This window comes from Rhinolophus sinicus, linkage group LG10 (genome assembly GCF_036562045.2).
Source record: "Rhinolophus sinicus isolate RSC01 linkage group LG10, ASM3656204v1, whole genome shotgun sequence".
NCBI classification, from domain to species: domain Eukaryota; kingdom Metazoa; phylum Chordata; class Mammalia; order Chiroptera; family Rhinolophidae; genus Rhinolophus; species Rhinolophus sinicus.
The window spans coordinates 4891192-4904368 of record NC_133759.1 but is presented as its reverse complement, the minus strand read 5'-3'; the positions used below and the strand labels follow the sequence as shown (position 1 = coordinate 4904368).

The following is a 13177-nucleotide window of genomic DNA, read 5'->3' as shown; positions in this document are numbered from 1 at the left end:
AAGCACACGGGTTCGTTATGCTATTCTCTCTACTTTTGTGTTAGCTTGAAAATTCCCACAATATAAAGACTTTTTGTTTTGTTTAACAACAACAATAATAATAATAATAATAAAAAGCTTCCAAGCGATGGGAATGGGCTGTGGAGCTGAGGCCAGGCGAGTGGGACCCCAGGAGAAAGCTGAGGTACAGGGTTCCCAACTCGGTGTCCTGGCATTTTCAGGCGCAGGAGGCAGTTTTGTCTGAATCCACGAACGCTCATAGCAGCCATTGGCATTGCCACAGAGAAGGCGCCTGATGGCACTGAGGGCATCCAGTGAAGCTGCAGCAACATCCGGACTGTCAAAGAAACTAATTTTAAGATAATCTCCATGGAAACCGTCTATTCTGATTGTTTCCATGGTAACCAGTAGGAACATAAACACGGCATCATCTAGCACGTTTATACCACACGGGTGATGCTGCCATCCAATTTGGAAGATCCAAGCTGCTGAGGGCTTTGCTCCACAGAAAATGAAAAGAAGTACTGCAACTTCTTGTCCAGGCGTGCAGGCTCTACCACCCTCCATTGCCCAGTCAATGTCACCCGCCCCAAAGTGACAAAGCAGGCCAGAAAGTGGTTCCCTTTATTTAGCCTAGGACCATCCAAAATTCAAAGGAAAGAGCCAGAGCCTGCATCTAGCCTCACACATTCCACCCATGCTGCCCACAGACGTGTCCACTGAACCCTGACGTCCTGACCATTTTGTGTTCCACACACAAGCAGGGCCCACGGGAGGCCAAGACCCCAGCCCTCCAGGAATACAAGTGAGGCCTGGGAATAACTGACTCCGGGAGAGAAGGGCTGCCCCAGCAGGCAGAGTGCTCTGGGTGGGTGGAGTGGGAAGACTTCATGAGCTGCTGGCCTACCCGGGGAGACTGCATGGAGGAGGCACCATCTGGACAGGAGGAGTGTCGCTCTGCTGGGGAACAGAGAGTATGGCCCCAAGAATCAGAGCCAGAGTTAGGCAACTGGCTCTATTTCCACTTGTGGATCATTTCTTCCATTTTCAGCTTTCTGGGTTTAAAAAAGTAGCATGGAAAAGAAAGGAAGGAAGGAAGGGAGGGAGGGAGGGAGGAGAAAGACTCAGAGGCCAGTGACCCACGCTCTCTGCTTTGCACCGCATACATGGCCACTGCTGGCTCTCTGTTGGAGAGGGGACTTGTCAGCATGGTCAGACCAGACTGCAGTTGCTTGCATCACCGTCAGCAAAATGGCAGTGTCACAGCAGTGGCCGCGGGGCTGAAATGAAAGGCAGTCTGAGGCAGGCAGTCCCTGCTGGGGACCAGAGGACATGGAACCTTGTAGTAAAGACCCACAATGTCAGGACACACTGCCCACTGTCCTGTGATTTGGGCTCATTTCCTCATGTGCAACTGTGGAATCTCCACTGGCCTTGAACCCACCTTTTGGCCACCAGGGGAAAAGGAAAACCCGAAACAGTTCTGAGGCCCCTGAAAGAGGTAACAGAGCTCTCAAAGGTATGTGTGCGCCCTGAGGCGTGTCCCGATGCATGTGGGGCTGGACGCAACGGCCACAAGGCTTCGTCTGGACTCGAGTCAAGTTTGCCCATCCCCATGACACTGTGATACCTTACTACGCCCGCCCTGGAGTTCTGCAACCAAGCCTCTTGCTGGGTTAAGTCACGAGGCAGGCCTTCCTTCCTGAGTCACGCCACTCATCTGGATAGGGCTCAACTTGCTGTAGAATAGATGGGAACTTTCCAGTGGCAGGAAACTTCCAGCAGCCCCTGCAAGGGGCAGCTCGGAGAAGGGAGCTCAGCTCTGCCCCATTCCACAGCCCACCCTCTGCCACCACTGCTGTCACCATGGTTTCAGGGTATGTTCTGAAGCCCAGTGGTACCTGGAGCCACTACCCCAAAAAGCTTTCAAAGAGGACCCAGGGGTTTAAATATTGAGCAACAAGCACCTGGTCCCCTCAAGCTCAGCTGTCAGCTTCTCTAAAGGTCCAGCAGGCTCTGGAGTGTGGGAGCTGGCCGAGGCGTCCACATCTGCAGGGCAAAAGGCCTGTGGGCTCTTCCTGTAAGCGGCCTGAGGTGACCTCGGAAAATGGTTTGCTTGACCCACTTGACCCAGAGAACCCCACAAAATCATGTAAATCGAGAAGTTCAAATCTTCGTGTTCATTTTAAGAACACCCATGAAACTGCCCAGGGCATCAGGGTATGCAGATCTGAAAAGCCACCAAGTACCTAAAGGATGTCACGTCACAAAAGCAATGTGTGCCATTCTGTCATTACAATGGTGGAGTTGGGAGGTGTGCCCAGGACAAACAGTGGGGTTGGACACAGGGTCAGTGGCCCAAAAAGAGTGTAGAATTTTTGCTGCACATGCTTAAAAAATGCATAGAATAATGCTGAACTTAAGGGTTTAGATATAGATTCTCTGTCATTGAACACAGCCAGGGAGCAAAGCTCCCAAGAGGCAGCGCAGAACTTACACTGCTCACGGCGGGTTAACCCACACATGAGCTCCCCCTGCCACACTGAGGGGATCTTAACTGAGAAAGAGCAGATTGTTCCTAAGCCAGAAGAGGAGGTTGCACAGAAGAAAAAGATCTATCTCCCAGAAGAAACTAAAGAAACAAAAACTTATGGCCCGGGAGTAAATTCAGCATCAAATAAATGCCAAAAAAAGTAAAAGCAGGGAAAAACAAACAAACAGGTGACTGGACGCAGCCGCCCTAAGGGGCAGAAGCCTAGACGGGAGCACAGGCCCAGCAGGGCCCACACAGCGCTGCACCGAAGCCCATCCTCCCTCTGACTGACGTCCTTGGCTGCAGACAAAACCATGCCTGTGCCTGCCCAGGGGGTACCCCGCCTTTGGGTTTACGAAGCCCACAGGGCAGCACTCGCATTTAACGCTGCACTGAGATCAGAACCCAGGCCACACTGCTTCTGGAAGAGGCAGACTACAATTCCCCGAGGGCCCCTCCCAAGCTGTAGCCCTCATGAGCCGCAGAAACTTCCCAAGGTGGACAGACTCCCTCCTCCCCCGCCCTCTCTGGTCTGGATGCCATGGCACAAGGGCCCAGACCGTGTCCCAGGAGACCGGTGGCTCTCCAAGTGGCTCCCTGGACTGGCGGCATCAGCGTCAGCACCACCTAGACGTGTCAGAAGTGCAGATTCCTCACTGTGCCTGACACTCTGCGGATGGGGTGGGCTGTGTTTTGACAAGCCCTTGTGGTGATTCTGGTACACGCTGAGGTCTGAGAGCCACTGCCACAGGCTTCCTGCAGTGACATTCTACATGAAAAGGCCTGTCTCCTCACTGCAGCACCGGGAAGCCCAGCTAACTCCTCTGGACGTTATTTCTACAAACATCGGTCCCCCCGCCTTGGTAAACACAGTGGTTATTTACATGTGCCTGGCAGCAGCCTCGACCCAGCTCCCAGGGCAGTCAGTTGTAGCCTCTGGGAGGAAACAAGAGGGGTCCTGCCTGCTTCTCAGTAGTGGACACAACCCGCCAGACCCTGAGGGAAGGGCCCAGCCCCCGCCGACCCTGGGGGCAGGAACCCCCCCGTCCAATCACCTGTTTGTTTGTTTTTCCCAGGAGCGTGGGGACCCTCAATGCGCCTAGACTTTGCACAGCCACACTACCCACCGGCTACTGTCCAAGGATATGCTGTTTTAAGCAGGAAACTTTCTTTAAAAATTATAGTTTGGTAACAACTGTTGAATCTTTTTAAATTCTCGTCTCCTGTCTTCCCACCGAAACTAAGAAACCCAAAGCACTTTCCATGACTTCTCTCCAGGTAAAAGGGGGAAATGCAACCCGTCGTGAAGTGAGGCGTGCTATCTGAGGGCCTGTGCTGGGCCACCCCACGCCCACCCGCATGGTGGTCTTTTGCAGAGTGAGCCCATAAAATGGAACATGCCTAAAGGATGTGATACAGGCTGCTGGGGAGAAATCAGGTACAGAGACTCAAAATGACCTGCCTGGGGTCAGTGTACAGGGGCAGTGCGGTTCTTACTGCCACCAAGTTCTGACAGTGGCTCCGTGGGCCAGAAGTTTCCAGCGTCATCCACTTCCTTGGAAGGGCTGCCTGAGAATCCTCTCCAGGACACCCATCCTGGGAAGATCGCCATCCCAGCCCATGAAGGTGCCTGGCCAGGCCACGTCAGGGGACCTGGAGATGCCCTACAGAACAGGAACCCCGGGTCCTGGTGGGGAACAACAGGGACGGGTACGGGGGTCAGATTTCACCAAGGACGATGGGCCCAAGGCAGTGATGCAGGGGTCTACACAGGGGGGACCACTGTGCTGAGTCACCGGCATCTGTCCCGTGCTGGGCTTGGGTATCTGTCTCAGGGGCTGAGGACGCTGGGCTCCTTTTTCCCGCTTAGACATGGGGACAATCCCTCTCGCTCTTTTCCAGCCTCTTAGTTTTGTTAGCAAAGGGGCCGAGACCTGCACCTTGGTCCCAGGGCCATGGGCTTGCCTGGGGGCTGAGCCACTCAGCAGGTGAGCCCTGAGCTCAGGTTCCTGCTCTGTACAGCACAGAGTGTGCACCCAAGAAGTCCCAGGACACATGACAACAAAGTCCCCACTGTCCCAAGTGAGCCCACAAAGCCAGGCCCCACCAGGCCCCACGAAGGCCAAACCAGGGGGAAGGGTCCCCTCGGGGAGGGTCTGCATTCCGTGGTTCTCACCAGAGTTTCCTTCCCGCCGATGAAGGGGGCTGTGGACAAGGCTGGCTTTTCAGCCAATGTGAGCAGAGCCAGGGCTCTAGCACGTCCTGACCCCACAGATGCCCTGAGCCCAGGGGCACCTGCAAGGGCAGCCCACGTTCTGGGAGCCGGGGCCCCACGACAACGACGCCTCCAAGATACCCAAGCGCTCGGGCCTCTGCGCCGCACGTGCGGCCAACAGCCCCTTTGAAGAGCCTTGGAAAATCTGGAGCCAGGACTGGGGTCAAGGGGAGAAGGGAGAGCTGCCTCCTCTCTAAGACATGTCAATCTGGGGTTCACTCCTGCTCTAAACACCCACAACGCCCATCTGCCAAGCGTCCCCTCAAATCCACACTTCTCCTCACTATGGAAGGCCATGCTAGCCAGAAATCTGTGTTGTTAGAGACCCAAGTCCTCCATGTTCCCAGGTGATTCCGAGGCAGGTGGACACGGGCCCTGTCCCTCACCTTGACCTGGACTCCTCAGCTCTGGGCGAGAACCCAGACCTTCAGCAACCACCACCCAGGACGCCCAGAACCTCAGTGTGGGGCAAGATCCAGTGCCAAGACTCTCCGGGCCAGGAATCGGGCCCAAGCAGCCCTAAGTCAAGCCCACCCCTGTGCAGCATCCCAAAATAGAAATGTGAAGTAAGGGTGCAGGAGGTGGCTGGGCCTCCACCCTCAGAACCAGAGGAAGTAGGAAGAACAAACGGACCATCCTCAGGGCAGGCTGACGTGTCAGGTCAGATGTCCTCAGCTAACCCGGCCTCCTCCTCCAAGGGACAGTTCCAGCAGTGGGGCTCTGCGGGGCCCGGCCACCGTGCCCAGAGGAGTCATAGGGACGGGGCAGGAGGAGAGCCTGTTTGCACCCCTCCTGCCCGCCAGCCCTCACCCTGCAGGTTTTGAACACACAGCCACCCTGACTAGGCGGGGGACTCATCTAGCTCTTGGTCGAACAGAGGAAGGTAAAGGAAAATTTTATAAATAGCTAAGGTTTGCTGAGTACCCGCCATGTGCCAGGCAGGGTTCCAAGTGCCTGCTGGCATGTGCCACCTCATGAGATCTCACCAAGGAGGACCTGGCATCTCCCATGTGAGTGGAGAAAGGCCCTGGGCCCTAGAAGTCACGGTTACTGCCTGCACTGGAGGGTAGCTGACCCTGAGAACTCAGGAAGTGGTTTTTCGGTTTTACTGAATTACCTAGCATTCTGCATTCTCCCCCACGCCCAGCACAACCTTCCGTCCCAACTGCATAATGGGCTCAGAGATTGTGGAGGGAGAGCAAGAGTAAATCAGAATAAATGCATCTTTCTATTCAAAGTAATTTTCAAATGTTTCTGTGGTTGAGAGAGAAGTCAGTCCTATGGCAGCTGGCACTTGAGGGCCAAGTGCCAAATCCAAGGTCAGGCAAGACACAGCGGTCCTCACACCTCAGGGACAGGCCCCAAAGCACAGACAGCAGGATGGAGTGAGAGCCGTGAGGATGAGTGAGGAGGGCGACATGACCAGGGCAGCGGCAGGGAACAGAGCTAAGCACTAGGCCCCTGAACACTCCAGCACGAGATTCTGCGGACAGCTCCAGGGGCCCCACACAAGCCCCCCTGGGAAATACTCATCTGCCCGAAACCTTCCAACCTGCCTCCAGCCATGCAGCGTCCTGCACTCCCTCGGCCAGTACTGGAGTCCTACCCCTGAGCCCTCCAAGCAGAGACAGCTCCCCAGCCACAGCCCGAAAATCCCGCATCACAACTCGGCCAAGAATAGAGAGAAAAATGGAACCCATTATTCTCATTCTGAAGGGCTGGGAAATGGCTTTTGCTTTTCAACATGAAATGTGCCTAAAAATAAGCTGTGAATTTCAAGCAGAGGCTGAAAATAGCTGCGGCAGTGAACAGAGCTCTGCTCAGAGCGGGCTTGAGGACGGCCTTTTTCCCAAGAGCTGAATGCCAGTCAGAGCCGGGGTCCTGGGCGGGGGCTTCCAGGGACGAGGGGCTGTCACAGGCTCACAGGGCTGCCCTTGCCCTGCTCTGGCCCTCTGGCTTTAACTGTCACACTCTAATAAGCACATGATCAGGAATTCAAGACCAAGCACCTGCCGGGCTTCCTGCAATCCCCAAACGCCCAGGGGAGCCTCAAGGGGCCGAGGCCCAGTGTGCATGCAGAGCTGGGGGGCGGGGCCTCAGGCCCGAGCGCTCTGGGCTGCCTGAAAGGCCAAGGGCCCTGGCCAGCCACCAAGCCACTCACCGGTCGTATGCCAGCACCAGGGCAGGGCCTACGGGAAGGGCAAGGACTCTCCAACTGTAAGTGAAGAAAACCTAGTAGCTGAAGGTCTTCACGAACATCACCTCTGGAAGATTCCAAAGTTTGACAAGCCGAACATTTCTACCGAACGGGCTTGTGGGAGAAATCCAGGCTGAGAGGTCTAGCCCCACTGAGCAGGAGCAGGAGCTCCAGAGCATGCACAGGCCCGGCGGCTGGGATGGCTGGCTGGCCCCAGCACCGTCCCCAGGCTCCTTCCTCCCAAACGACAGCCCTGCCCAGAGTGTCACATCCTCTCGCTGCTCCATCATCTTCCTTTCTGAGCTCACTCCCCAGGGAGCTAACGCAGTGATTCTCACCTGGGGGCAGTTCTGTCCCTCAGGGGACATTCGACAATGCCTGAAGACAGTTTGGGTTGTCACAACTAGGGGTCAGGAGACGCTACTGGCAGCTAGTGGACAGAGACCAGGGACGCTCCTAAGCATCACAATGCCCAGGACAGCCCCCCAACAATGATTTATGTGGCCCAAAGGACGAGAGTGCGGGGGCTGAGAACCCCTGAGCTGCGGAAGGGCCACACGCAGACGGAGCTGGGGCGAGCTCAGTGGATCCCGCCGCTCCTGGGCTCCCTGAGGAGGGCACAGCACACCCAGCCCCAGAGCCAGTCACTGGGCACCATCCCAGCGCCAGGAAGCTCTGGGGCAGGACGGGCCAGACCACACTCATCAGCTTCCCTCGCCACCGCAGGGGAGACCTGACCACCGAGCAGTGCTACACCAATTGGCCCGCCCCAGTCTGGGGACACGGAAACACTTCTGTGTATGACAGCGGTGGCAGAGGCACAGTGTGAATGTACCTAATGCCACTCAACCACACGCTGAAAAATGGGCAAAATGGTAAATGTTGTGTAATGTACATAAAACAAAACTAACAAGTCCTCGTGGCCTGGGAACCCTGATCAAAGGCTCCAGGACACCGCGTGGTGTGCATGGCCGGCGTGGGGACACACGACAAGTCAGAGCCAGCGACACCACACACGGGGTGCTCAGGCCTGCCTCAGGGGGTTCAGGTCCCACCATGGAGATGGAGGCTCAGGAAGAGGGGTGCTTTGCCTGGGACCATACAGCCAGGGTTCAGACCCCAGCGCCCATACCCTTCCCCCTATTTGAGTCCCACGTAGGGACGTGCACCGGGCAGAGCTGTGGCCTGAAGGCAGTACAGGAACAATCGGTTTTCCCGAGCCCCGCCAAGCGTCCACCCAGCCTGCTCTGTCCTGCCGGCTCCCCCACCCCACAGGCCTCTGTCCTAGATCATCAGGCTGGGAAGCAAGGGTGCCCCACGCCCCTGGGCCAGGACTGAACAGAGAAGAGGCAGCTTGTTCAAGTAACTTTCCTGGTAACTCCAAGGAAAGGAACATGCGGTTCTCCCCTTGCTGGTGATTACCAACCATTCCTGAGAGATGGTGGCAGCGCCTTCCCCTGGGACGGGGAAGGACAGGAGTGTGGGGACAGGGGTGTGAGAAGGGGTCCCTCTGCCGGAGTCAAAGGCTGGATGGACTCAGAGGCGTCCTGGTTCTATTCTGGGCCAGCCTTGGCTCACAGGGGGGCCTTGGGCAAGCACTTCCTGTTGTTCAGGCCAGTTTCCGTGCGTGGGAGAGGCCATGCTGCCCCTCAGGGCCAGGAGGGAGAGTTAAACAGCCTGTGGCCACCGGGAATGAAAACGCTCGAGCCCCTCAGGGCTCCACATCCATGCCTGTCCTGTTTATTTCAGCCAAAGCTGAAGGTGACCTTATTCAATAAGACTTTATCAGTTATCAATTTTCCCCCCAAATATTTGTCCAAAGAAATATCGTTTATTATTTTAATTCAGGAACAGTGACTGCCCTTTTACCAACAAAGGTACTAAAAATGGTTTGTGGCTGAGGAACTTCCTTTCCATGGTTTTTTTTTTTTTAAAAAAAGGAAGTGAGAGCAACAGGGCCAGGCTTTGCTACCCATCCCAGCTACGGCTCCAGGCCCTGCACCCTCTAGAACACAGAGCCTGGCCTGCAACAGGGCCTCCCTTTCCCCAGGCCTCAGCCAAGCAGGTATGTGCCCTGGGCAACACTCTCACAAATGGCAGACACGGGCACAGGCACCCAGCAAGTCTGCGTGTTCACTCTCAATTCGAAACAAAGCATCACAAGGCCGAAAGTATTATTTGGTAAATGACAAGCTCTTACCAGGTTCCTTCCCGTGACCAGCCTAAGCCTCCAGCCCCCGCCCCTCTGGGCCCAGTGCTGTTCGCCATGACCCAGGACACCAGTCACAGGGCTCAGACACAGCTGCCGGCCACCTACCTGATTCCCCGAGGAGCTGGCCAGCATGGCTGGGGGCCTCTGCACTTTCGTGACTTCTCCATAATCCACAACATCAAAGTTACTCCTCCAAACCATCACCTGCCAAGACCAACAAGCACACAGATTCAGGGGAGAAAACTCCTTGCCAGTCCTTCACGGAGAACATGGGCCCAGAGGCGGCCCCCAAAGTTCTGGGCCAATGGCAGGACACCCCAACTCAACTCTGGGACCTGCCCCCACTCTCCAGAGGACCTGGATGGGCCACCAGAATGGATTCACTGCCTGCCACCACCAGGCCTGTGCACTTGCTGGTCGCTCTGCCGGGCTGTCCCAGGCCCGAGACCCACGCAGCTGGCTCCGCAGGCTGCAGTGTCCGCTCCAACGCCACCTTCTCAGACATGCGGTCCCTAAGCTCCTGCTGATTCTTACCACAGGCCTCTATTTATTTCTTTCATAGCATCAGAGTCGCTAGTTACTGAAGCCTTTTGTTGCTTGTCTAGCTTATCATCTGTCCCCCCGCTAACATAGACGCTTCTGAGGGTGGCGGCCTGGCCTGTTCCACTGCGAGAAGTGGTCAACATACGGATTCCAGCCCAGACCACTGGACTTAAGATGGAGGCTCCACCCCTTACTGTGTAGCTGCAGGCAGGGCATTCAACCTCTCTGTGCCTCAGTTTCCTCATCTGTGAAAAGGGAATGATCCTAGTTCCCGCCTCGCAGGGCTGCAGTAAGGCTCACAGGGTACAGCTCCACAGACCGGCACGTAGGGAGTTGTTGGTAACATGCCTTTCATCCCAGTCCTGCTCAGGATCTTCAATTCCTGAGGCTGCTCCAACTAAAGCTGAGAGGGCCCTGCTGGGCAGCGAGAGCGTCCCTGCTGGCGGGTGTCAGCCACGTGTGGCTGCACTCATCTCGGGCCACTGCCTGAGCGTGGCCAGCGGTCAACTGAAAAACCACAGTATCCACGTAAGATAGAAACTCAGCATGCCCTGGGCGCTTTCCCCGCCAGGACACAGCCACAGGCCTGGTTCTCTGGGAGGCTCCTGGCCACCCCACAGCAGCACCACTGTTCACTGCTCCCCAGCACGTGGACACATAGGGGATCCCATTCGTCCCCGTTCCACACAGAATGTCAGCACACAGCCATTTAGAGGGTCCTTGTGCAACTGGGCAAGTGTAACTGTGGAATAAATGCCCAGCAGTGGAAGGGCTGCCTAGGACGTGAAGAGATGCCGTCAGATGCCACTCCAGCGGGCTCTCAGAGCTGACGGCAGTGGTTGCCTAGGACGGGCCAGAGTGGGTGAAAGCCCTCCTTTCCACCCGTGTGCCTCCCGGACCATGTGACTTTCCTTATGATGTGAATTTACTCTTCTAGATCCCTGGTCTTCTAAGCAGTAAGCCAGGCCTCCATGCCCAGGGAAGGCTCAGGGGTCCCCTTTGTCCTCCTCCTCCCCCGTCTGGTTAGCGCAGGAGCTGGGACTGGTGTGGGAAGACACCTGCCATCTCTCATCCAGGCTGTGCTTACAGGGCCCCCGCCGTCTGCTTTCCTGGAAGAGACTCAACTAAAACCAGTCCTTTGGGCTGAGGCTGGGCTCCCTGGGAGGCCAGTGGGACTTTCCTGGGCTGAGCAGTGACAGCTGAGAAGCCAGGCATCAAGGGGACGGACATTCTGGGCGACCACCAGGTCAAGAGTGGCTCAGAACAGCCACCTTTCATTCCTGGACAAAGTGCTGCACGGGAACCTGGAGGGACATTTCCAACAGGTGGATTCTTCAATGGCCCCGAGGCCTCCCGATGCCAGGCTTCGGGCCAGACCCCAGGGTCAGAGTGCCCTCCAGGAGACCGGTCGTTGGTACTTAGCAGCTCAGGCAGGAGGCACCAGGGTCGACAAACAGAAAGCCTCAGCAGACGGGTGACAAAGTGGGACGGGACCTCCTCACACATGCCTCTCTGCAGCCCTGGAGTTTGAAAACGCTGATGCCTCAGACTGCACATAAGCAGGCCGGAGCAGAGGGTGCCAGACAGGGCAGCTGGTGAGACTCAGTTTCCCCACCCACAGAATGGGTGATAAGAGGGCCTGCCCCACAGGGCTGCTGTGAGGACTAAACGAGGTGTGAAGCTCTTGCCAGTTTGCCTGCACCACCAGGCCTGCATAATTATCTACCGTATTTTACTGTGTATAATGCACACTTTTTTGCCCAAATTCGTGAGGGAAAAATAGGATGCGCATTATACATGGGTAGTACCAATTCCGTATCTATATAAATGTTTTCAATTCTTTTATTTATGCTTATGAATTAAAAGTGTAACTCTAGAAATCAGTAACGATATGTGTATGCAAAATAATACCCTGGAATACGATCATCGGTTTTATTGAACTTACGACAACCTTGCAAATACGAAGAGTTCTTGGCCTTCTATGATGTGTAAATATCATACATTTCTTACCAGTACATCAAGTTTCTTGTACCTTGTATCTGTTCTTATGTTTTGTAATTATTTATTACATAAAATTTCTTGTACCGTAAGTTAAAAAATAAATGCTAAAGTTTCTTTTATAATACAAAAACCACGTACCTAAATATAAGCAAATAAAAATTTGAATTGAAATAAACAAAAGATCTTTTTTCCTGAAAGTTTGGGCCAAAAACATGGGTGCACATTATACACAGGAGCGCATTATACATGGCAAAATACGGTAATTATTCATTTATAATCAGGAGAAAGAAGTTGCTGAAAAACTTTGCTTTCAAAACTTTTTCATGGTAACAATAGCCCAGACTCCTTGCAACCCACGCTGATTTGAGCAGTGAGGGTTGTGAGCTGCAGTCCCAGGGTCAACACCTGCAGACCTCCTCTGGGGAGGCCAGGGCCCTGGGGCTGAGCGACCCCACCCCAAGCTCCAGCCTTCGTGGTCCCTGAACGCCACCAAGGACGCTGAGCAAACCTGCCCACTCCCACGAAGCCCCGGCCTCCTGTTCTGTTCCGATCAGTAGGAGCTGAGATCCCTCACGTCATTCTTTACTTACCTGTTCATCAGAACCTCCAGAAGCAAAATACTCGCCCGTTCTTGAAAAGGCAACAGTGGTGGCTGCACCCTATCAGAACAAACGAGAAAGAACAAACACCAAAGGTGACTCTAGATTCTAAAGCACAGGAAGAAACCAGAAGCTCCCAAGTGAGAGCAGCCGCAGAACAAAGGACCGAGTCCTCCCCACCTTTGGCAGAGGAGCCTGCGGGTGCCCAGGCATGAGCGCCACCACTGTGACCTCCGGTCCTGAGCACCACTGACAGGACAAAGGCCAGGCCATGGGGCCGTGGGGGGCAGACAAGAACGAGGGCTGGCATCACTGCCCACACTTCCCCAGGACAAGCTGGTGGTCAGAGGCATACTGATCTCTCCGAGGCCCAGCGTCAGGACGAGCCAGGCCACGCTTCTCCCCATAGCACCCTGAGCTGACCGGAGACCCAAGGAGGGGCAGGGTGCAGTCCGGAGGCTGGGGAGGGGGTTCCTGAAGGTCCCTGGGCACAGGAGCAATGGGACGCGTCCTCAAACGTGCATGTCACTGTCCTTATGGTCAGGCCCTGGGAGGAGATGGGCCACTCTGGCTTCCCAGGTGCTGAAGGTCCCACAACCATTGGAAGAGGGATGCCAGGCCTGTGCCAGGCAGTGCTGAGGGCCAGGGGGCATGTCCAGGCATGGGCGGGGGCACGATCTCCTGGCAAGGGAAGGCAGCGAGAGCCCCAGTGCCCACACGAGACGTCTCCAGCAGTGGGGCTGACAGAGGGCTGGAAGTGCGGACAAGAGAACATGGGGAGCACTGTCCACTCGGTGCTGGGAAACACCAGACAAGT

At 55.5% G+C, this 13177-nt stretch overlaps 1 protein-coding gene across 3 annotated transcripts in view; it reads right to left on the bottom strand.

The window, feature by feature from the left end:
• POC1A (POC1 centriolar protein A) overlaps nt 1–13177 on the bottom strand; it is a 64093-nt gene that overhangs the window by 29577 nt on the left and 21339 nt on the right. For all 3 annotated transcript variants that reach the window (XM_019753299.2, XM_019753298.2, XM_019753297.2), the window contains exons 8-9: nt 12352–12420; nt 9323–9421 (exon numbers count right to left, since the gene is read on the bottom strand). In XM_019753299.2, the coding sequence (XP_019608858.1) occupies nt 9323–9421; nt 12352–12420 (168 nt within the window). The remainder of the gene's footprint in view (nt 1–9322; nt 9422–12351; nt 12421–13177) is intronic.